The sequence below is a fragment of the Patiria miniata genome, unplaced genomic scaffold, assembly GCF_015706575.1.
Source record: "Patiria miniata isolate m_02_andy unplaced genomic scaffold, ASM1570657v1 HiC_scaffold_9, whole genome shotgun sequence".
In the NCBI taxonomy this organism is placed as follows: Eukaryota; Metazoa; Echinodermata; class Asteroidea; order Valvatida; family Asterinidae; genus Patiria; species Patiria miniata.
In genome coordinates, this window is record NW_024037076.1 from 8,902,321 (window position 1) to 8,928,424 (window position 26,104).

The 26,104-nt window shown below is 38.9% G+C and overlaps 1 protein-coding gene across 2 annotated transcripts in view; it reads left to right on the forward strand.

Moving 5' to 3' along the window:
- Window positions 1-26,104, forward strand: part of LOC119721062 (dual specificity mitogen-activated protein kinase kinase 7-like) — a 45,412-nt gene that overhangs the window by 13,227 nt on the left and 6,081 nt on the right. For both annotated transcript variants that reach the window (XM_038190942.1, XM_038190943.1), the window contains 6 exons: window positions 481-588; window positions 1,682-1,733; window positions 5,117-5,244; window positions 14,373-14,453; window positions 20,027-20,169; window positions 22,243-22,288. In XM_038190942.1, coding sequence (XP_038046870.1) covers window positions 481-588; window positions 1,682-1,733; window positions 5,117-5,244; window positions 14,373-14,453; window positions 20,027-20,169; window positions 22,243-22,288 — 558 coding nt within the window. The remainder of the gene's footprint in view (window positions 1-480; window positions 589-1,681; window positions 1,734-5,116; window positions 5,245-14,372; window positions 14,454-20,026; window positions 20,170-22,242; window positions 22,289-26,104) is intronic.

Here is a 26,104-nt window from a genome sequence, read left to right on the forward strand (position 1 = left end):
CGTTGATCACATGCCATTGAATTTTTCGTACCAACGCACGGCGTGCGTGTGGCGCACAGCGCTCAGTGCAATGGAAGTTCTATTGCATGGTGAATACAACTTCCATTGCACGGTGTCACTGCTGCTGGTGGTGGCGCTGTTTCAAATCGAGATAAATTGAATATGATTGTTCACAACCTGTTGAACAGTTTGCATTAATAAAATATGATGAACTTGTCGAACTTTTAAACACTTTTTAACCTGAATAAGTTGGCTATTAAAAAGTCAATCAATCAGATGACAAGGGTTATTCAGGTGTAATATAAAACAAATAATGAATGTTTCACGTTCGTGCAATGGAAAGAATAATTTCATTCGGTGACAGATGAAATGTTCCATTCCGCTCGGCTTCGCCTCGTGGAATTATTCTTACCATTGCACTCACAAACTTTCATTTTTTGTATGACAATACATGATCAAAGGTCCATGTTTTTTTCTCAGAGTGAGGTTTGGATCTGTATGGAGCAGATGGCCACCTGTCTCGAGAAACTCCTCAAGAAATTACGGGAACCCATCCCAGAACAGATCATCGGCAAAATGGTGTTTGCAGTAAGTGGACTACATTGTTGGCATCTTTTTGTCCAGAAGAGTTTTACTAAAAAAAGTACCAAGTCCGCAAAAATCCATGATTGACTCTGCTTCATATAATACTTAAGGACCAAATCCCCCGAAATTCACCACAAATCCACCATGTCCACCACTGTGGATTTTGATGGACTTGGCACTCATGGCTTGTCTGCCAAAATCCCCGAAAATTGGAGGGGGGTGGGTGGATTTTGATGGAGTTGGGAAGGTCAGGGTTAAAAGTATCCAAAACCTCTAAAACCTATATTTTTTTATTCTGGTACAAAATTGCAACAATTTTCTTAAATATGTTAGGAATCAAGTTAAGGCCAAAAAAAAAATTCTCCGGTTTCTGGTATGGAGCTTGCCCAAAAAGTGGTGCGGCGACGCGGCTTTTTTTTTTTTTTTTTTTACCTGATTTTTTTGCTTCAAATGTCGGCTGATGACTGCAAATGGTGCCCGACTAAACTTAGTGCAAATATTTGGGAGTCCAGAGAGGCCACATAAAGCTTATTCTCGACCATAACCCAATCTAAAAACACGTTAAAATTGTGCAGCAGCAGGATTCCAGTCAAACCAGTGAGTTTGGCGGTTTTGAGACATCATCTTTCATTGAAAAAAAAACTTTTTCATTTTGCCGACGCGCATGGCTATGGCAATGCGCGCGCATACCAGAAACCGGAGACTTTTTTTTGGTGGCCTAATCCACGGTTTAGTTATCATAATTCCAACACGTAAGCCTACATGTACCTCTTTAAGATTTTTTTAGAAGTGTTTCAGAATTTGTTAGTTTGCATGAAATTGGTAACTTATATCTAGTGTGGAAAACTTGAAGTACATGTAAGTACTTTGCTATATTTCTGCTACCTCATGCTGACAAAATGCACGGTTTTGCATCCCAAAAACCTATAAATGCCTATATTTTGGCACTTGGGAAAATCCTTTTAAGAACCTAAATTTGGACTTTCAAAACTCATTAAATAAACTTTATTGATGAAGAGGGGCACTGCATATGAGGCCTGCGATAGCCTTCTTTTTTAATTCCTCTACAATTGTGTCACATGTTATTACTCCACAGATTGTAAGTGCTCTGGATTATCTGAAAGAAGTCCATGGAGTCATGCACAGAGGTAAGAATGAGTTACTTGTACACGTACTCGTACTTGGAAGTACCAGTACTCGTTCTTGTAAAAAGAACAAAAATCTTTGAGTTAAAGGGAATATACATCATTTGCTTTTGCTGTAATTTTCAAAAATGGATGGAATTGGGGGGCTGGAAATATATAGCAAATATAGTTACACTGACTTTTTTGAGGTTTTGGATTCGAAAATGCTATAAAAACCAAGAAAAACAATCATTTTCCTGTAGTCTGGTTCCCTGACTCCATTTAAGAAGAAACAGAGCAGTTTACATTTATTGGGGAATAATAAGGTCAGGGAACCAGTCTAGCTGGCTTGTACCAATTCATAGGTGTGTAATCGATTGCAAACAAGTGCGATGGTCAACTGGGGCCAGTATTTGAAAAAAAGCCAGTTTTATTCCAACGCTGATCGGCCGATCAGCGTTGGAAATTGATACAAAAATACCACTTTTCTTGAAAATGACAGTATACCAGGTGCCATGATTTTACAGGATGCTTTACACTGTCATTCACTAACAGTCCAGCAAGGTATTTCAAAATGATTTGGTAGTTTTATTTTTTGATGTTTGCAAATGTTGTATTTTCCCTTTAAGGCATGGGAGAATATTTTTATGTTGGGAGACCCCAGTCCTGTGCTGAGAGCACACTGCCCTCTATTTTTTCTTCTGGGAAAGCTGTCTGTATTGGGCCATATTTAAGGTATACTGCCCTCTGTTGTTCAGTGTGTGGCACCAGTTCTTGTTCTGATCTTTCTGGGAGACAGTAATCAAAACTAGTATGAAAGCCCATGGGGAAGAACTTCAAGTAAACATTTGATACGGTACAGTCATTTTGATCTGTAACCCTCCTGCTATCTGAACATTCACAGAGAGTAAAAAACAAGCTCGAAATGATCTCGTAAGCTGTAGCCTGATGTAAAAGCCTGTTCTTATAACATGTATAATGCACAAATACTCACATGGCGGTGACTGTCAATTGAACAGACTTTGAACAACACTTTTCCGGTTTTAACCGGAATTCCGGTTTTTAAAAAAAATCTCACGAAATTCCAGTTTTTCCGGCCGTCAAATTAACCAGAAAAAGAGAAGAAAAACTGTGGAAATGGGTTGATTTTTACCTCGATTTAGTACATTTAGGCGCACGCATGGCACAACGTTGTTCATTGAAGAAGTCTTAAAAACAGTCTTTGTGTATGTTGTTGCCGAGCCTGCATGCGATACAAGCGGCCAACGTACTTGCACGCAGTATACAACGGCGCCTCGCGCGTGCTTCAACGCGTGCGGGCGTGTTGTGTGCTAAGTACACGTAGCATTCAGCCTGGAAATCAAGTCTATCATTTCAGCTATCGGTGGTTTCCGATCGCATCGCAGTGATATATGTGAATACCAAAAATGCGGGTACCAACCATGTTTTCGTTGAGCGCATCGCGTAGTGCAAGGATCATGTACACCAACAGCAGTGTTGTGGAATCATGCACGTTTCGTGTCGAATATTACGTTGGAAATTCGGGTAGGCAGAATAAATATTAGGAATATGGAAAAAGTCAAAGTGATTGAAGGAACCGTCAGCTTTAAAGGCCATAGAAGCAAAATTAAAAAAATAAACGGAATTTGGCTTGGCTAATAAAGATGACAACGGGGACTTTGTGTCGGACACGGAGTGGCTTTTTCACACACACAAAAGTTCCGTTTTTTTCAAGGAGCCGTTCCAGTTTTTTTCAAGCAGACCCAGTTCCGTTTTTTTTCAAGCAGATCCTGTGGCATCTCTGACAAATACTCACATGGCCGTGACTGTCAATTGAAATTTGAAATGGATTCCCACCATTTTGTTGAACGTCAGTTGGTGCATGGAGCGTTTTATAGCATATATGTGTAGCACCCCAATTGTGTGCAGTGTAGTGCTAGCCCCAATGCGAAATGAGTGACCTCGTGACCCAATTTTCCACGACTGCAATAAATTGGTAGCTCTGGTCAGTGGAGACCTGAAGCACGTGTTGTGGCAAGGGCCTAAGGGACAAGGTGATTGCTTGTCAAAAAAGGCATTTGCTGAAGTTTGCCACTAACCAACGCAGAGACATGATCATTTCTTGAGCTGCCTTCCGCAGCTAAAACTCAATCTTCCTCTGCCATGCCTTTTACACAGGCTAGTCACCAACAGTCAGATCGTATTGAAAGCAAGCACTGTGACTAGTCAAATTCAGTCAACTGACAAAAGCAGGCAAGAAGTAGGGGCAGCTGGCTTTCAATCACCTACAGTCGAAGTCATACTGGTAACTGTTTCAAGTTACATAAACATGTGGTCACAGCCATGCATTCCGGCTTATGTACTGGTAGCTTGGGAGCTCTTAACTTTTGAAAACAGTCACTTGATTGATTTTGACTGAAAGGACAACTTGGCAAAGAATGTATGTTTGCCAAGGAGTGTTAACATTACCGGAGCATACACAGTACATGTAACGATTTGTACCAGTACATGTGTATTATTGATCTCAATAGAAGTAATGTTTGAAAATACATGTTACAGGGTGGTTAAAAAAAAAAAGGACACCCACTTTTGACAGCAATTGTCACCTACTTAATGAACCTATTTTAAAATGTCTTCACATAGCAGTAAAGTATAGGCCTTTAACCATGCATGGTGAAAAAAGCTTAGTAAAAGTCCCCAAAATAGTGATATTATGCTAATTTGAATACAAGTCACCAAAATCAGTCTTGTCCACGGGTTATTCTATGTACATGTATTGGACGTTTACGTAGTTCATACAAATTAAAAAACCTTCCCACCAAAATATATTTCGCCCTGGTAACTTTTATTGAAGCTGTTCAATTATTCATGTCAGTGTTAAGATCATCTACTCAATGAGATGTCGGCTTAAGTTCATTTTTGCATAACATTATGTAACATAACAATCAATTGAAAGCTGGCTCAGTCAAGCGAAGGGAATGTATACCTCCGTGGACAAACAGGTTTCGCACATGAAACGCTCAAATTAGCATAGCTCAACGACAAAATGTGCAAATGCAACGATTTTTACGTCACATTTGCTTAAAGGCCAGTATTTTAATAGCTACTAATCGACAGTTAAAAACAATTTTTAAAAATAGGTGAAAATTGCTGTCAAATGTGAGTGTCCTTTTTTTTTTAACCACCCTGTAGAAGGAGGACAGTTTTTTCAAAGTGTAAATTTATAAAAATGGAATTGATAGGATCATTGAGGAAACATTCTTTGAGGAAGGCAACGATCTCACAAAGGTGTCCTTAGTAGAATGGATTGGAAAGGAGAAAATGTGGTAGGCGAAACCCAAGAAGCCATTCCTTTGAGTATTCTGGCTCGGATAACAGAGACAGTGTTCTCTTTTCCTTTTCTTCAGATGTGAAACCATCCAACATGTTACTAGATGAGAAGGGAGTGGTCAAGCTGTGTGACTTCGGTATCAGTGGTCGGCTGGTGGACTCCAAGGCGCGGACACGGAGTGCTGGCTGTGTGGCTTACATGGCGGTAAGAAGAACCAAACAAATATACAAATATTGAATGCTTCGAGTGGTGTAGTAAAACTACCCTCCTGAGGTGATCCATGGACATTCTATTTTTCTGAGGCGAAGCCGAGGGAAAAATAGAATGCTCCATGGATCACCGAGGGAGGTTAGTTTTACTTCACCACGAGATAAGCATTCAATATTTATTTTATAACACTTCACCGAAAGATTCTGGTTGGTTTTTAATATTTTAAATACTTTAAATCTGATTACAGTTAAAATACACAGTTTCCATTTCAATGCAAAATTGGTGGGAAACATAGTTTTCTCTTCCAAATCACCCCTTCACGAAATGTTTGAACACAACTCTGTGGCGCGCTTTCTTAGGAACAATACGCGCAACGCTTAACGCTCACACCAGCATGCATTTGCACACAAATACTGCGCCATGGGTATAGTACTTTGGTTGCTAATGGTATAGTACTTTGGTTGCTACGGGTATAGTACTTTTGGCCGTGCACTGAAAGATAGCAAAAATAGAAAGTACCATGTGACTCGCTCTCGGCCAATCAAGACACAGAATCTGTGGGTGAGGTGTTTTAAAATGAAATATCACACAAATAAATTCACACAAGTTTATAATGGGTTTTGCTTTTCACCCTTTCATAGATAATTTTTTGACATAGGGGTATTAACCACTTCGTGCTGGGGTTGTTGTTGCCGAAAATTTAGATTTTTGCAAAAGGCGACATTTTCCGGTGACTGCTCTATGTTCCGACACCCCTATGTTCTGACACCCCGCACATAAGATTGTGTTACTTCCGGTGAGGGTTAGGGTTAGGGTTAGGAATAGGACTAGGAATTCACATGTGCAGTTGGAACATCGGGGTGTTAAAACATACATGTATGTGTGTCGTAACATAGAGGTGTAACCAAATTTCCAGCCAACTTCCGATAAACAGTCAAACCCCACAAATACCGAGCCGCGAGAGTCATTTCAACATTATTTGTACAATTAATTTTGCCGAAACCTCATCTGTTTCAATATTCTATGGTGTGCACTAGTTAGAGTTTACATTGTACAGCAAAATACACAAGGGATTAGCGTGTTTAGACATCACCCGGAGGTGAGTCCAGGCAGTCTTGACGTTTTATCCCATCAGCCATGTCTGTGTAATTTGACACTAATTTGCTGATGAGATAAGTTTATGGATGTTGCAAATAAAGGGTAAAAGATGAGCTAGTGTTTTCTTTAGTGTTTTCTTACACCTTGCTAAGTTGAAAGTGACAAGGACAAGAAATGCAAGAGATGATATTTTGTTTTTATTTGAGAAATGGACAGAGACACTGCAAGGAAAAGGGTGCTTAGGACAAACTCAGTTTCTAATAGGCACTTTCATTTGACATGATCAAAACCATTTACATTGCTATCAAGCGAAAATATAACAGGTTTTGCACTGGCTTCAAAGTTATGATGTGATAAGTGTTACGTACGAACAGGGACAGACATTTTGTGACAAATGTCCAGTCTGTTCGTATGTATAATCCTGATTATAAAATATCAAATAATTCTTTACATTGACTCTGAGTTTTCTAGGTTTTGACTGATGGCATTCCTCCAGGGTACATCTTCTTAAATCATATGACATTAGGGGATCATTAAAACCCTAACCCCCTAGGCCCTTTTTGCTAAGAACCATCCTCAATCCTCCAAAATCCTCCAAAATTTTCAACTCCGCCTAAATTTTTCAAAATTGTCAGACAGTCCTGCCTCAAAATGCATTCATCGTCAATCCTCCAAAATCCTCCTCATCCCAAAATTTTGCACTCGTGTTTAAATGAAGGATAACCAACGCCAAATCCTTCAAAATCATCAGACAGTCCTGCCTCAAAATGCATTCATCCTCAATCCTCCAAAATCCTCATATGCTTCAATCACCATTCATCCTCAATCCTCCAGAATCCTCATTTGATTCAATCACCATTCATCCTCAATCCTCCAGAATCCTCCAAAACCGCCAGGAGGATTTTGGAGGAGTGAGGTGGGTTAGGGTTAAACGTTGTGCTTACTTTGTGACTTCATCTAAAAGGTCTGTTTTTCGTACTAACACTTTAAAAAAATAATATCCACCGTATTGTCTAAAATACAAAACCAGTTACATCCTTTGCAGTTGAGTATATTTGCTCAAAGCTTTCAATATTTACAGCAAAAATTGAGAGACCAAGATCCTAGTTTTATTATCAAAACTCAAGAGTCTTCTCAAATGTCACACTTTTTGGCCCATTTGTCATGTTAGTGTGAAATTGCCCACATACCGGGGTACATGTACAGAATAAACAACCAGTACCGATACGTGTTACCACGTCCTCCAACGTAAACTGGGTAAGCAGAACTCTAACGTAGACATCACATAGTAAATTCACACGATTTTATAATGGGTTTTTGCTCTTAACCGATGACATTTTCTTCACATAGCGGTGAGCAGTACTCAAACAGAGACATCACATTCATGTACAGGGGTGTCTAAATAACAAAACGAACCATCAAAGCATCCTGTTTTTCACAGCTTAAACAAAAATACATTAAAGAGAATAGTCCATTAGCTTTTCAGCAACGAAAACATCTTTCCAATCAGATAAATATTTGTGGAGTTTTTTGGCCAATGAAAAATAATTTCAGGCACTTCCAGTGACATTATTAAGCCATTTTACAATGTTATCAAGCGAAAGCATAACGGCTTTCACACTGGCTTTAAATTTATTTAACAAGTGTCCAGTCTGTTTGTACGTATAAATCCTGATAATAAAATATGAAATCATTCTTCACATTGACTCTAAAATTGTATAGGTTTTGACTGATAGCATTCCTCCAGGGTACATCTTCTTAAATAAGTCAACATTAGGGGATCATTAAATTTTATGCCTACTGTGTGACTTGAACTTAAATGTCTGTCCTTCGTTACATTCATGTACCAGTAACTAACACTTTTGTAAAACAATATCCACTATATTTTCCAAAATACAAAACCGGTCATGGGCCTATCATTTGCAGGTGAGGATAGTTGTTCGATGCTTGCAATGTTTAAAACAAATGAGAGACTAAGATCGTAGTTTTATCGTTAAAACTTGAGGGTCTTCTAAAATGTCACACTTTTGGGCCCATTAGTCATGTTAGTATGGAATCGCCCATGTACATGTAGCCCTTAAAGCTACAGTCCATCATTTGTAATTTGTGCATTTTGTTTGTTTGAAGCAACAAAAGAGTTCAAAATCTAATGAAGGATACTGAGCAACTAACCTGATGAAGTTTCAGCTAAGCTTCAGCTGTACATTCCGAGAAAAACAGCATTCTAAGATCTCAATTTCAAATCAAAAGTTACTGAATCATGATTTGAATTGTTTTGAATTGCAGCTTTACGCGACGTCGTGCACTGATCCGACGAATTACAACAACCGCGCACGCGTGTGCGTCGTTCCAATACTTGCGCGCGCTGCGCTGAATAACAAAACGAACTACTACATGTGTAATTTAAATTTTCCTACGGTGCTTCTTAAGAATCACCGTTGGAAATGCCTTCTTTCGTTGATTACTTCAAAATGACAGCTTCCCAGAAAGAATAATTTCACAGGGAGTTTAGTTCCCTTACTATCTTTCAACCAAGTTTGTTTTTCAACAATAATTACGCCAGTTACTTTTCAGATGGCTGCAAATGATGGACTCTAGCTTTAACACTGAGCTCAATCAGTCTACCGTAACAATGAATGCATAAAAACTTCATTTCAGTCGCCAACACCACACATGTACATGCCATACCAAGATTACAAAGACTGTAAAAACATTAAATACTGAGAAAAATTAATAAAAATAGGGGGGGGGGGTGTTATCAAGGAATAAACTGGAAAGATAAAAGGACAGATTAAAAGTCTGTACCATCTGTTTGTATGGCATTGAATATGTTGAATTAAAAGCTACCGGATAATGCTTCGCAGATCACTTATACATTGTACATGCGTATGTATGCACAAATTATGTATGCTAACTTTTCCTTTCTTCTATATCATGTAAAAGGAAACAAAGTCAATACCAATACTTTTAGTTTTTGACAGACATACTTTTCACTATACATGTACATAAATTTGTATGTGTTAGCTTCAAATTTTATTCATCTATGCAAGCAGATGCTTGAAAAAATTGGTAGTAAAAAAAACAAAACAAATTTATGCTTGTTTTTTATTCACTGTCTGGTTGTAATGACTTGGTCCAAAGACTTAATAAGTCTGGCTGAGTCTCAATCAAACTGGTTGAAGAACAACATGGCCTTCTTTTGTGAGTGTTAACCACCTTTTTTTTTGCTTGGCCATTGGGATCTGCAATTAAAGCTGCTTACTACGAAATCAGAAATAACTTGGAAGTACATTGTACAATGAAGGCCTAATACTTAGTAAAATCAAGCCAAAATATGACTACAATGCCGAAAGTTATTTCTGAAATGCAAAATAATTTGTGAACATACGGACTGTATTTTGAATCTACATTGTATGTATACAAACTATGTATGTTATCCTTGTTTATTGTCGTTGTGCTTTTTATGTGAGGTGAGTGTACATTGTGTACTATGATAATTTAGTTTAAATTGCATTCATGACATTTAATCTTCCCATAGATTTTCATCACCAATTGGTACCGTATGTTTACATGCTATCGGTACATATTCATGTGTATACGTGAAGATGTCTAGTATAAAGCACCGTTGATAAATCAATATTACTTCATTATTCAATATTATTTTGATGGATTTTGCCGATAGCATGTTTTTAATCATATCGAAGTATCACAATTTTCGAAAATTTGTATTTATTTATTATCCACATCCAACAGCAGAAAAAAACGCCAATTACAGGACTGGTTTAAAAATATATAAAAAATATATAAAACAAAAAAAATATTTATATTTATATATATAAACACAAATATGTTAAAAAAGAATCATTATAAAAAATATATATTGATTTTATAAAAACTAAAAACAAATTATGTATATACCGTAGAGATTAAACGAGCACTGTGAATTGTGATAGGAGACGATTTCATTGGATATATGCATATATATGGATATATAGAATGCTAAAAAGTAATGGATAAAAAAACCAAAAAAACGCACATATAGGCCTACTTGAGACAAACACAAAACAACAAAACAAACAAACAAACAAAATATCAAAAAGAAGAGAAAAACAAAACAACAAACGTAACTAAACAAAACAAAAACAAGACAAGACAAGGAAAACAAAGTAAAACAAAAACAAACAGAGCAAGACAGAACAAAACAAAACAAAAAACAAACAAACAAACAAACAAAGTTGAGGAATGATATTGAAAATGCTTCAGATGATAGTCAAAATAAATCTCCCGTTTGTGTTTTGACTTGGTTAACTTTTGCTGTAGGCCTATAATACAATAAAAGTTGGTGGCAACTTGTTCTTGTGACTCAAGATATCAACATCGCGAAATGTTAAGTGGCGTCACTTGGTGAGCACTCTGCATTTTTTGGAATTAGCATTCTCCCCCAATGTCAATGGGTTCTATTTTAGCTAAATGTACATACAAGTTACATTTTGTTGCATTTGGCAGGGTGCCTAGCGAAAACCTGTTGGTATTTTTTTATATAGGGTTAAAAAAATGAACTGTGAATTTTAGAGACGTTTGATTTTCAATGTGGAATTGTTCACAACAATGCCATGTGTTCAGCATGACTTCACTCAAAGAAAAGATTGTTTGGTATACAGGGTGAGTGAAAAAAAAAAAAACGAAACCCAAATGTTGGGACCAGTGTTTTAGGGAAGTTCTGCATGTAGCATTTTCAAAATCTAGGATATGAAAGCCCAATTCATAAGCTTTCTTTTAGTACAAGAATCATTCAAATCACTCATGTACTTTTTAAGTTACGGAATTTTAAACACATCCACCGTTTTAAGGTTCTGTCCACGGAGCTCAAAAAAATTCAGAGTTCTTTCAGCAAAAGGAAACAAATCACATAGGGATGTGTGTGAATTGCTGAAAGAAGGCACACTTTTTTGTGATCCCCGGACAGAACCTTAAACATGTTAAAACAGTGGTTGTGTTTAAAATTCCGTAACTTGAAAAGTCATGAGTGATTTGAATGATTCTTGTACTAAAAGAAAGCTTATGAAATGGGCTTTCATACATGTACTGGTACTTGCACCAGATTTTGAAAGTGCTACAGGCAGAACTTCAATAAAACAATAGTCCCGACATTGGCGCCTTCGTTTTTTTTACTTGCCCTGTACATGTACTGGTAGTGGTTGTTCATTCAAGCCAGTGCTTGGTAATGCACTTCAGTACAATTAAAAATAGGGCACACTGTCAAATGAACTGAATAATATTTGGTTTTAATCCACCGAATAAAAACCAGAACATGTTTTAAAGAGAATAAAAACATGTTGTTTTGTTTTGTTTTCCTATTCGAGGAACTGAAACTATAACGTTCAAAACAATTCATTTTTCAGAGAATGTACTGGTATATACATACATGTACCGGTATACATACATGTACCGGTATATATGTACGGTACTTCCGAACCGACTTTTAAAGTAAACGTACAGGTACATGTACACTGTAAATAAAACGCATTGCAATTCAAGGCACCGCGTCACCTACCGGTATCACCAGACTTCTACACTGTACATTAATACATGTACATGAAACTTTTTCCCCTGACGTTTTGGACATGTTGGACAATCAGGAAAATATTTTTTCTCAAGGCTGCTACACTTCCGATACATGTACCGGTACCACACAACAAACATATTTTTACTGCCAGCTTCAGTGGTAAACAGTGAGACACATGATAGAAATGACATCTGAAACTGTTTTAAAACGTGAAGTTTCATCTTTTGCTAATTGGCTGTAATTGCCCAGGCGCAGGTGCAGTATATATTTGTACCATGTGAGGCCGGCGGCTCCAAGTACACAAGATTGGAAATTGATTGCCTGGTTAAATATTGCCACTCACCCGGTTGACTCCCGACCAAATCAAATTTCCATTTGGGGCTTGTCACAAATTGCGGTAACGTTTAAATCCAAATGTCAATCCCTGGGCCAGCCGGACTGACTAAATATAAACCCCGGGAAAAAAAACGCTGACCGCAAACAATTATTACTTGTGGACGCTGTAAATCATATCACGCCAGACACATGTTATTGAGGGAGTTAAGAAGACGAGCCAAAATATATTTTGGGCGACGTTGGGACTGACAGACTACAGACGAAGCGGGAGTGATATTTCTGTTTTGGACAACAGTTTGTTCCGGAGGTTGGCCGGTTTAGGGGTTAATGTAAAAGTGAGTAGGTGGGGACCACCTGCCCTGGTGCCCAGTAGGCTAGCGTAGAATGCCGTGAGTGTCTGGGCCAGGCCATCGTGACTGGAGTTTGACCGTCAAATTACGTACCGTAATTAAGAGCTTTGCAGTTAACACCAAAACAAATGGTTTCATGGAGTCTCTTACTTGAGAACCAGATACTGAGCATACAACAAGAGAGAGAGAAAAAAGCAACAACTGTGGTGTATCAGACTGATGGGACCTTGAGTACTAAAAACAATCAATCAGGCCAACTTAACTCACTCTTTAAGCCAGCAAAATTTTCCAAAATTGTCATTTGCCAAAGAATAGAACCTCAGTATTCCACCAACCAAGTTGAAGACTCAATTCAATTTTTAAAGGAGACTTTTCTTTAATATTTTGCACATGAGAAAGAAGTCAGGTGATTTCAAAATGAGGCTAAAGACTAGATAGACTGTACATATCTAGCCGTCATTGGCCGTGGTCAAATGTTTGAAAAGACTGATCTCTTCATTCATTGTCATTAGTCTGGTGCCTGACTATGGGGAAATGTGTAGAAATAGAGACTAGTACCTGAAATCCTAGACATTTCTTTTGGCACAGTTGATTGATGCAGTACTGATAATGGACCGGTTGTTTCAGGTGCCAGTTTATTTTCTTGTATTGCTTGTTTTCAATACCTTAAGTTTTGGGGCTCTCGTACACAGTATTAAGAGTCCCAAATTTTCGGACTAGTGGTGCATCAGCCCTCCCACCGTACTTGTGGGAAGTCTATTGTTATTTTCATTCATGGTTTATTATTATTTTCATTAATAATGACACATGTACATGTCTGTATGACAGCCAGGAGGCTGAATTGCTGTCATTTTACAATTTAGTTATTAAACAGACATCAAATCATCTTTGAAAGCAAATTTAAAATCAAATCAACAAATTGAAAACAATAACAGCCATAATCATGACCAGTATATTCATAAAAGACCAGAAAAAAATAAGGGAGATTGGGAGAGGGGGGGGGGGGACTAGATAATGTTGGGGCTAGGGATGAGAATGGTGGGGAGAATGGGGGAGAAAGAGAGATGTATTAGGATTAGGAAATGAATAAGATAACAAGCCGACCATCATTTGGAAAAAAAAATCTTTTTCAAATAGTGCCCCCATTTTTACCAAATTTAGTCACGGTAGTCCCCATTTTGTTTACAATCGGTTACACAATCTGTGAACGGGCGCAAGCAAGCAAGTCTGGTTCCCAGACCTGACAATTCCCCCGACGTCTATAAATTGCTCCGTTTCGTCTGAAGTAGGGTCAGGGAACCAGACTACCGGTACAAGAACAACATTTGCCAATTGGTTTCAATCTCCAGCGTCTGTGAACCCAAAACTTTAAACAAGTCAGTGTAAATATTTGCTATGAAATACTAACCCCATAGTTCATTTCTGAAAATCACAGCCGTAAGCAAGTGCTGTACATGTACATGTACATGTACATGTATGTTACTGGTACCTTTAATTACCGGTACCATAAATGTACATGTACACGTACATGTACATGTAATTGAATCAACACAATATTTGCTACATTTCAGCAAGGCAAGTAATTTCGGTCAAGGTTCTGCCTGGTCCACATGTAGATTACATTATGTATAAAACCTGGTAGGAACATCTTGTGCACATTACCCCGGTTCATGATTCGGTCTTCCAAATGATACCAATTTACAAGTCGGTTTACCACTAACAGAATGATGATCTGATTTTGACTATACCGGTATGTCCCTCACGTTTTGCAGCCTGAGAGAATCGACCCGCCAGACCCAGCCAATCCAGATTACGACGTCAGAGCGGACGTGTGGAGCCTGGGAATATCCTTGGTGAGTACAACGTTTTGACGTACATAGTATGTAGTAATGTAGGATCAGTGCGTGAAATTAGACAAAAAAAGTGGTCAGACAAAATGTCCGAGCACAATCAAAAGTGTTCTGCCATTGTCAAGTTTTGATCTGCCATTTAGCGTTCCAAATTTGAAGGTCACATGAGCAAACAAATAGGTTATCAACAGTCGAGGACTAGTTAAAACATACTTACATAGTGCTCTCTTCATGATTGAAAACTTGAAATGCTCCTTTTTCCCAAGTAAATTACTCTGTGAAACCTTGCGAGACGAACTTTCAAAAGGCCGCGTTTACTATACTTCAAACACGTGGACGGTACATACACGTGTGTACATGTACAGTATGTATGTTTACGTATGTACGTATCCATAATACACACTATGTAGTTGCAATGACAAGCGCCGGGCATTCACGCGCTCGTTTCTGTAGTAAGCCACGTTGTGAGAATTTAGTAACAATCACGCACTTAAAGCATACCGCGCAACACAACGTACTTTGATCTTGCTAAATTCTCATTACATGTATTGGGGTGTAAACGCGTTGCATCTATTGCGTGAATATAAGACAACACGTACATGTAGTTAGCAGCCGCTCAGCGTACGGTAAGTATTACAGACCGGATCATCGGAAATAAAGTAAAACAACAAAATACTTTTGAGTGCAACCGTTTATTTCATACTTCTGAAAAAGACAACTCCACAAAGAATACATAAATCGCTCGGACATTTTGTCCGAGCACATCTGCATTTGGTCGGACAAACCATGAAAGTGGTCGGAAAATGTCCGATGTCCGACTGTAATTTCACGCACTGAGGATGATTTGCATTTATCCCTTAACTACCAAATTATTATCAAAAACTTCAATTGGATTAACTTTCAACTCCTTGGCATGATTTACTTGGAACTATACCAATCCTGGCAAATTCAAACACCATACGGGAAATAACACACACATATTTCTGACCTTGATTCTGGAGGTGTGCCAACCCAATGTACAAAATGTACACGTAAAAGACTGTCAGTTTAGGGGTACTGTACCCATCCTGACAGATTCCAACAAACCATGCCGTTGGGGTTGGATGGGTTGAGTTCTGTTAGGGTTAAAGATTGTAACTACATGTACATTGTTTACTAAACACCTGTGTGAAATTATTCCATCTGGCTTGCTGTCATTTATAGAAATGTAGGTCATTTCAGATCAGTCAGTTGACCAATTATTGGAAATGGAGTGCTACCGGTATAGACGAAATCATGTTGCCGCCCCCCTAAGATCTCGGCCATCGAGTAACGAAAAATTATGAAACTCAGTACACGCATAGAGCAACTGATTATGATTATACCCAAGAAATTTCATGACTATAGGTAAAAGGATTTTGGAAATATGGATAATTAATTATTCATACATGTATACATGTACATGCACGAATGCTAATTCTGCTTTCTGTACACTACGTACCGTATATATGGGAAAATTCAGTTTTCACTGAAATTTAAGTTTTTGGTATCAAAAGTTTTTTTCAAGGCTATCGCGGAAAAAAGTTGAGGGGGGGGGGGCGGAACACCCCCCTCTCGCCCTTTTAGGGTTAAGATGATGTCAACATGACATTTTTTTACACAGATGAGGGGTGCCATGAGAGGGTGCACATTGTTGTGTACATGTACAGTATGTCTGTACAGAATTAGCATATATTTCAGAATCACACAAAACTGAAATTATATTTGGAGTGACTCAAGTCGACCCAAATAAAGATAGATTTCAATCAGGGTAACTTTATGTAGTCGATTCCATCACAAGTCCCTGCTACATGTAGTCCATCATCACAATCCCATCACAAGTCATCCACTGTTACCGGTACTTGTGACTAGAACTATTACTGGACTTGAGATTTACTTGTGATTGAACTTGTGATGGACTTCACTACATCCCTACTTTATGCGTTAGTAATTTTCCATGGGCTAGACTCTGGACATACATGTACATGGATTGTTTTGAATAAACTGTGGAGAGCACTAGAATGGGTTGTGGACAAGGAACTACCGGTATGCATCAGGTCCTGTAAAACCTTTTATGGACTTGCGTTACTCGAACTCAAAATGAAAACACATCTAACTGAAACAACCAATCTCCATTTGGGTTCAGGAGTCCTTAATATTTTATTTAAAATTTAACACATTGTATATTATTTATATTTTATATTTAATTTAGTATTTGCAGTTTTATGTAAATTAATAAATACATTGCAAGAAAATGTTCATTGAAATCTTTAGATTGTTTCCATGGCAATATTACATTTTTCAAAGTAAAGTATAGTTGCCATAAAACATTAACCAGTAATACTACTTCCCACTCAGATTCAAAACGTTTGGGATGTAAGTAGATACATACATGTACATATAATATATAAATAGATACATACATATAATTTCCTTTTACTTTACCAACAATTAAAAAACTTCCTTTGAAGTACCAGACAAATCACAATATTAATATTACATATTTAAATATAACCTTGTTAACAATTCAGAACACAATATAAAACTGTTTGATAGAATCATATGACATTTCGAGGAATAAGCTGAGATGCAAAACATTTGCCTTTTCTCTGGTCAGAGGTGGAATCGAGAATGACGCGACGCCACACTATTGCGTGCTATTTACATGTACACAAAAGAACTTTCCACCAATCACCGCCAGTTATTCACGCGTTCAGCGTGTGACGTAATCGTAGACGACCACATAAGGGATCTTCTCAAAAAATGTCGAGGTGTCCGCGCGTCAATAAACCTGATTAAACTGCGCTTAATCATCATTTCCCGGGCATATATTGTGTTGAGAGTCTTCAAATTCCAAGTCTGGCAGAGATGTACAAATGGAATGCACCGAGTTGACAGGATGCCTTAAAGGCCAGAACTGTGTCCAGAGATTTGTCGAAAATTTGCTGATTTACACTGCAATTTCCTGTTGTGTACACAAGCATTAATGCATCACTATATTTGTACTGTACATCCGCATCTCGAAGGTTTTGAATGTTTTGTTAATGTCTCCCATGCGTGTATCCTAAGGAAATCTATCAACATGTTAATTCTGCCATTTCATCAGCCTCTTCTTGTTTACTGACATTGACAGTGTTTAATGCAGGTGTTTCTTGAGGCAATGTTGTACATATGTAACAAGCAGTAGCTAGATCTGTGAATGTAATCCCTTTTGGTACACGTATTGTTATTTTGTGATAAAAGTCTTGCATATATTCGGGACGCTTGGGAACTCTTGTAAGCGCTCCCCGCTAGCTTCCTTAAACAAATCAAGTTTGAGGAATTTCTAGTTTGTGAATAAGAATTCACAATAAAATGGAGTATACAATGATTAAAGCTACAGTCCATCATTTGCAGCTATCCAAAAAGTAATATACTCAGTTGAAAGATAGTATTGGGACAAAACTCTGTGTGAAATTATTCTTTCTGGCAAGCTGTCATTTGGAAGAAAACAATGAAAGCAGGCCATTTCCAACGATGCGTCTAACGGCGTTTCGTTTGAAATTACCATTAGTTATTCGTTCTTAAGTAGGTGAAGTGCGCGCAAGCGTTTAAGACGACGTACACACGCACGCGGTTGCTATAAAATTTGTCAGTTCAGTGCGCGACATCGTGTAGCTGCAATGAAGGTCATTCCGAATTAGTTCAGTAAAATTGTGTGCACTCTTGGACCAGTATTACCGGTACAATGTACTTGGTTTTGCCTGGTCGAGTTGCTTTCCAAGTTGAGAAAAGTAACATTGATATCAATGGTATCCCAGTGTTATAGTCGAGTACTTTTTTCCGAGTACCAAGTACTGCCAAGTACTTAGGTTACCGAGTACGGGGTACCGGTACTTGTACATTGTATTCCGAGTACGGGTACCGGTACTTGTACATTGTATTCCGAGTACAAGTACGAGTACAAGTACATGTACTTCTATAGATACGGCCATACTGCAAATGGTTCATTGTGTGTAATTGGCCCAGGCACACTGACTCAGACTGATACACACGTACACGTTATATGTACATGATATACATACCCACTCGCACGGCTAGCTGTTAAATGTGTTTGGCTGGACGTGCACAGAGAAAAATCAGGAAACTTTTGATTTCTCTGCAACCCAATCAACCACTGAAAGTATCGATAATAGAATAAGGCCGTGGTATGAGTCAAGCTATACCATTTTTTTTTTTAGTACTGCTATTCGAGTACTGTACTTTGATGATCGAGTACAATTTTGACATATCGAGTACAAGTACCGGGTACTTTGCTCTCCGAGTACGAGTACTGTCATTTCGAGTACGAGTACTTTGACAATCAGGTACAAGTACGAGTACTCTTTAAAAAGTAGGGCCTACTCCAGTAGTACTCGAGTATATGTACGAGTACCGAGTACTGTGGTATCCTGTATAGTCATAGAGAAATCGAAATGTGTCCAGAAATAACAATTCCTCCAGGGAGCTTAAGATTCTAGCAAAACAACTTGTGTACGTACCGGTACCGTACCTGTAGCGGTACATGTAAGGCAATACATGTACCTACGTAATGCATGAAAACGAAGCTGCCTCTGTTTTGCCTGGCAGCTGTATTAAACGCATTCTCTTCATTTTGCATACAGATGCTGACTTCGTGCTTCCTTTTGTGTTATTGTCTTGTCATTATCAGTGACAGTTGAAGCCTTGGGCACATTGACATTTCATGGTCATTGACCACACAGCCATTGCACTGCGCTTGGAATTGTATTGTAATTGATACATTGCTTATGGTGTGTGTTTCCTGGGGTCCCAGATTCGACTCAGGGCTTGATTTCATGAGTTAAAAAAAAAAAAATACCCACAATGATAGTAAAACAAGTGTGGCATTACGTTACACAAGCATGCAACTTTTCCTAGGATCAGCTGATTTCCTCTTTTTTATTCCCATTTCTGTCATTCAACATGTTCAAAATAGAAAAACACTGTACAAAGTCTTCTGAATTGTGGAATTTTCTACTTTTTTGTGAATGTACATTGTGTACCGGTACAGTCGCATGCCTGGTTACAGGTTTGTAGTGTCGACGGTATCAGAAGCAGTGTTTTGTATTGTCTGAATTATTTGCAAGTTGCGTCCCTCCCTCTGCACTTCATTACTATTTGATTTTGTTTTTTTTCCTTCTATTAATACGTTTTCAACTGTTATAATTCCAACCAAAACTATTTTTTCAATGTTTTTTTTGTGTCTGCAACTTTCTTTATTTTGGAGGGGGGGGGGATGGGGAGTGGGGTTGGGGGTACTAAAAGAGACGCAAAGCTTCTGGTACGTTTATTTGTACATTTTCCACACTGATTGTGATATTGATTGTGGGGTGGAACCAGCCTACCCCGCTATTGAAGTCCTACTGGTACCGGTACATGTGCATGTATTTTAGCAACATGTACATTTTCTGGACAGTACATGTACATAATTTATTTTCAATTGACGTGTAAAAAAAACCCAAATCAGTAAATAAATAGACTTACATGCATACTACATGTATACCCCATTCTTTTCTTAGGTGGAGTTAGCAACAGGGGAGTTTCCCTACAAGAACTGCAACAATGACTTTGAAGTCCTGGCCCGTGTCCTATCGGAGGAGCCGCCCAGACTCCCACCAAAGCGAGGCTTCTCAGTCGACTTCCACTCCTTTGTCCAGTGCTGGTAGGTGGATGACAACATTGTCTCTTCAACATATTATTTGAGCTCTTTAAAAACTGAAATATACTAAACCACGAATGCCAATGACTTTCCAAAGTACTTAGTATGTACCGTACGGTAGTCCATATATATTGCTTTGATTGGTACCGGTATTGTAACATACATGTACATGTACAATGTATAACAAGATAAGTTTGCGGTAGCACCATGAGCACCATGTGAATAAATCTCTTAAAGTATTTGTGGTTCTGAAAAGAACCGGAGGGACTCAACGTTTCGAAAAGTATGCTCTGCCCGCCGTCAGGAGAATGAGGGATTCCAACGATGAAGCGATGTTATAAGGACGGGTGCGGTGAGGCGTGAGAAGGATGCAAACTGGTGAAGCTCGAAACCTTCAAATCTCATCATACATGTACAATGTAAAATTGTGAAGAAGTGTCTGAATAAAATGTAATAATAAATAATGATATGAATTATTTAAAAAACGCTTTCCATGTGACAAAGACATCACAAAGTGCTGTACCATTAAAAATCAATCTACATGTAGGTTATTAAGAAATGCAGATAAAACAGTTTAAAAACAGTTTAAAAACAAACAAGCAGGCCTAATTAAGAACTTAACAATTAACTTAAGCTATACAAAGGTAATGCTTAAAAAGATGGGTTTTCAAGTAACTTTTTAAAGTGTTGAAGGTACAAGTAGATCGGATTGCTGCTGGTAGGTTATTCCACAGATGGTGGGGGGGGGGGGGGGGGCATATATTGTGAATGACTGATCGCCATATGCGGTTTTGCCAAGTGGCTGCTGTTAACATACCACACCAGAGGTTGTCGAGCCCAGTGTGTGTGCAGTTGATTGAGCACTAAGTAGTTCACAAGGATAACTTGCAGCTATTCCATTTAGAATCTTGTAAACAAGACACAGAACTTTGAATTCCAAACGCTTATTTACTGGAAGCCAATGCAAACTTTTCAGCACTGGTGTAATATGCTCAGATTTTAAAATACATCAAGATTTCTGTTTAATGTTCAGTTGCAAGTCCATGTAAAAGCTGTTTATTACCATGCGATGGGGGATCATTTGAACTGTATTGATCATTTTCATACAATTTGCCAAACGTCATAATAAAAGCTAGTAAAATATGTGCACCCATGTTGTAACTTTTTGACAGTATTTCAAATTTGAATTTCTGTGAGAAGCTGTGTATTTTTGGTTGGAATTTTGGAATTGCGTAACTTGAAAAGCTATTTTTGCAGAGACCTTTCGGTTTTAGTTCCGTTGATCCTGTAGTGTTTGTCCTTCAAAGGATGAAAATTGCTGGGATATCTTTCAATATGCCCCCCAGCGTTCTTAGACTCAATTAAAGTCATAAAGGAAGTGAGCGGACAGCATCAGATTACTGGTCCGAAGTTAACGGCCGTGGGCACAGAACGTCAGCCCACTTGTCCGGTTTTGTGCTAGACATCTAAAGACACTTGTATTAACCCTTACTCTCTGAGGGTAGTTTACTGCATGTCAGTTGGTTATGCCAATGCCCTCCAGCTGCAGTTATTTGGCAGATAACAAGTCTTAGCAGTGAAGGCTCCAATTGGCAGGAGTTGGAGGCCCTGGAGGGTGCCTGATACTGACCAGCTGGGGGCACTCACTTTGTTATCAGAGGACTCTCATTGTTCTCTGTGGCATGTATTGGAGTGCCTGTCCAGTTACCCTTGAAATGACATGGCAGATATTGGAGGGCCATGCAAAAAACATAGGAGATTTTCTTGAGGCACACATTGGCATGCGTTGGAGGGTCTAGTAGGGTAAGGGTTAAAAAAGAAAAAGAAAAATTGCAGCCCAACGAGGAGAAGAAATTTCCATTTTGCTTGCGGTCATTTGGAACTAGAGATTGGGTCACTCCTATGAACCGGGTAGCATTCTGCAGAAACTGACATTTCTAGCGTGATATAATGTCCAGAGGCATATATATCTGTAAAGCTGTCAGAGTCATTATCCGTCAAACATCTCATGAATGGCTTCTTTGGTTCCAACTAATGCTCTTCTGTTTCTTTTGTGTGTTATTTTGTATTTGATAGTTTGACAAAGGATTGTAGTCAGAGGCCCAAATACAAGCAACTCATGGTAAGAAACGCAGGTTATCTTTGCATCTTTATAAATCTTTATCTTTATAATTTTTTGGTGAGTTATTGCTAGTTTATGAGACTGAGGATTCCTCAAAAGTGCCCCAGGCACTGCAGCTTGCAAGCTTGAAGAAACCCGTAGAGAGAAACAGTGAGAAGAAATTTAAGACACTTTTTAGAGGTGGGAGGAAAACTCCAGAAGAATGTTCTGAGGAAAACGAACAGAATGATGCAGAAACTGCAAACCCAAATTCACATGTTGGCCCAGGTGGGATTCGAACCAGGGACACAGTGGTGGAAGGTGAGGCACGTACCACTCTGCCAACCGGACTCCACTGTTAAATACACATGTACCGGTATTCATAAATTTGTTGACACCAATTGGATGGAAACTGTTTTCCCTCTCTTCATCCACCTGCCATGACTGTGCTGACTTGTTACTAATGTTAACGTGCCTTGAGTGCATTCGATTACTTCCCCCGTGCTTACTCGTGCAAGCGCGACAGCGTTCGATTTACCTCTCACGTGACTTCTCGCTCTCGCGCTTACTCGAGCTTGGCCCAAGTAACCGACTCGCCGAGCCGGTTACTTGGGTAAGTATCCCATAAGGCCATGCAATAAACATGGCTGCCAACGTGACAGCCGGCGGGTGCCTCAAACGGGCTTCCAGAGCTACGGCTACTCTATTGTCAGTGCCTCCCCGCGTATTTTCAATGGGCGTGGTCCTAGACCTTGCCCTAGACAGTTGATCGGATGCAGGTGTGTCATGTCAAAGTTCAACTTTCCAGTCCTTGCACGAAACTTTACCTGAAACCGTTTGTTTATTTAGCTCCACTGCGCATGTCTGTCATCACGCGAGGAGCCAGGGGCGAGTGAGCTGGGGGAAGTAATCGAACGCACTACATGTACTTGTGTTCACATATATACAGATTGTGCATGTACATGTAAATGTACATAACTTGCAGCTGTTCATCGCATTGCTTGTTCATTTATAATTAAAGTTCAAATCAACCAAAGGAAGAACTACATACATGTACATGTATGTTTTTTTTTTCAAGTATTCTGCAAAGTACATGTACAATGTATGTAAATGTGTACACGTCACTTTCAGCTGTTCATCGGTTAATCACTCAGTTGTAATAAAAGTTAAACCCAACCGACGTGACCGAAAAACGAAAGAGTGTAGCGTACAACTACACGAGATGATGGAGCTACATGTATTCTCAATAAATTTGGTAATTTGTGTTAATGCTCAGCCAAATACAGCGTAGTCTGTTAAATAGAACATGCTGTGGATTGACAGCATTGATGCCACAGCCATGTCTTGTCCTGTCTGCCCAGCTCAGAACTAATTGAGCCCATGTATTTCACACCTCAATTTCGGGGGGAGTTAATTTCCATTTCGCAGTCGTGTTTCTACCCAAGATTTCTTTCTCTCTCAGTACAAGTAACTCGAGTAACATCATCTCTCTGTCGCCAGATTTTCACCCTGCCTGATCTCATTGTCGCCCACAATGTCTTAAATTCCCGTCGTGCGCAATTCCACCGAAAGTGGACGTGGCTGAAAAGTGAGCAATTCATGAAATGTTCAGAACTACAATGTACATGTACATGTATATGTACAAGCATCACGACCTCAAATGTGGTATCAAATGAAAAGGGACAACAAAGCCTTTTATTTGAGTGGGGTGCCAGTGAGATGTAGATTTATTGTAGTGAAATTAATTTTATTGGGGGGGGGGGGCAGGCAAACCTTTCCCCCTGGGGGCTTCTTTAAAACCTCATTTCCAATAGGGCCCTGAGTGTGAACTCTACCTGTATCCTGATTCAATACAGCATGTGGTACATGTAGAGCAAGACAGCAGTAGCAAGTATCTACATGTATACGTTTACTGATATACATGTATCGTGTACTTGGTGGTGTTATTTCCAACGTGTATTACAAATGTTAACGAATTATATCCATTCCACCTCAAAAACAAACCCCATTTCCCATTTTGCTTATAAACAAATGTATGTCATACTGCATATTGCCTGGATACGATTTTAACATTTTAACTTTGAAGAAAATTATGCTGTCGGATCTCAAGCCATGAAGAATTGATTATGTTTTTACCCCAGCCGCCGCATACAAAAACAAACACTGATTTAAAGCACAGCGAGGCTCCAGACTACTTCTGCATAATAATTTGCAAACACATGTGCAATATATTTGAACATGGGAATGATTAATTAACCCTAAGCCACCTCACTCCTCCAAAATCCTCCTGGCGGTTTTGGAGGATTCTAGAGGATTGAGGATGAATGGTGATTGAATCAAATGAGGATTCTAGAGGATTGAGGATGAATGGTGATTGAATCAAATGAGGATTCTGGAGGATTGAGGATGAATGGTGATTGAAGCACATCAGGATTTTGGAGGATTGAGGATGAATGGTGAATGAAGCACAAGAGGATTTTGGAGGATTGAGGATGAATGCATTTTGAGGCAGGACTGTCTGATGATTTTGAAGGATTTGGTGTTGGGTATCCTTCATTTAAACACGAGTGCAAAGTTTTGGGATGAGGAGGATTTTGGAGGATTGAGGATGAATGCATTTTGAGGCAGGACTGTGTGACAATTTTGAAAAAATTAGGCGGAGTTGAAAAATTTTGGAGGATTTTGGAGGATTGAGGATGGTTGTAAGCAACAAGGGCCTAGGGGTTAGGGTTAACCTTATTAAACCACCCCATCTCCATCAAAATCCAATCCCCCCATTTTGGTGGATTTTGGGGAACTTGGTCCAGTAGGCTTGGTTTGACTAAATATTGATGGAGTATGATGGACTTGGGCCTGATGGCCTGAAACAGTGCTAGGGGTATCCGATTGATTTTGCCTACCCGTACATGTAGCTTCCTGTACTGCTATTGTCATATTAGCCATAGTAAGTCCATCAATATCAATCAGTGCGTCAGTGGTCCAGGATTCTATTATACATTTTTGTGTTGGAAGCACAGCAGTTGATGGATTTTGGTGGACTCGGTCCAGTTCTTAGTAAAAGACACCAGGGAGTTAGGGCTGAGCACTGTTGATATATCGATATTACTCGATTATTCGATATTATTTTGATATGGATATCGGCAATAGCAATTTTTTATAGTAAGGAATGATATCGAAAATATCAATAATGCGTCAGATTATCGTCAAAAGAAATCTCCCGTTTGTGCTTTTACTTTGTATTTAACGTTTGTTGTATAATAAAATAAAACTTGGAGGCAACTTCTGCTTGGGACTCAAAATAAAAACATTTCGAAATGTCAAGCTGCGTTTGCTGGAATTAGCGGTAAACTGTCGGTGCCGAGATTTGTTTTTCAAAGTTTGAGCATTGTGCTCCAGAGAAAGCCATGGGAAATTGGGACTTAATTATTATTTTTTGTTTTTTCAAATCAAAGTGTCATCTTTATGGTCTTTAATTTTACATGGGATGATCGATGTATCGAATATTCTCAATATTGGAATTCCAATAAATCGGTTCTTGACAATTCTGATATCAACGGTGCTTACATAATGATCGAATTCCAGGGTGAGAGAACGGGTTTTAATAGGAGCGTACTGCGGGACACCATGGGAACGAGGTTGCCTCGGTGGGAAAATGACACCCTGGGCTTATGCCATGGACTCCGTGTACACTACGGCAGACAACATTAACCCTAACTCCCTAGGCCTTTTTGCTAGGATGTAGCCTCAATCCTGCAAAATCCTCCAATTGGCCTCATGAAAAAATAGCATATAGCCTCAATCCTGCAAATTCCTCCATTATTTCTTGAATATGGTCCA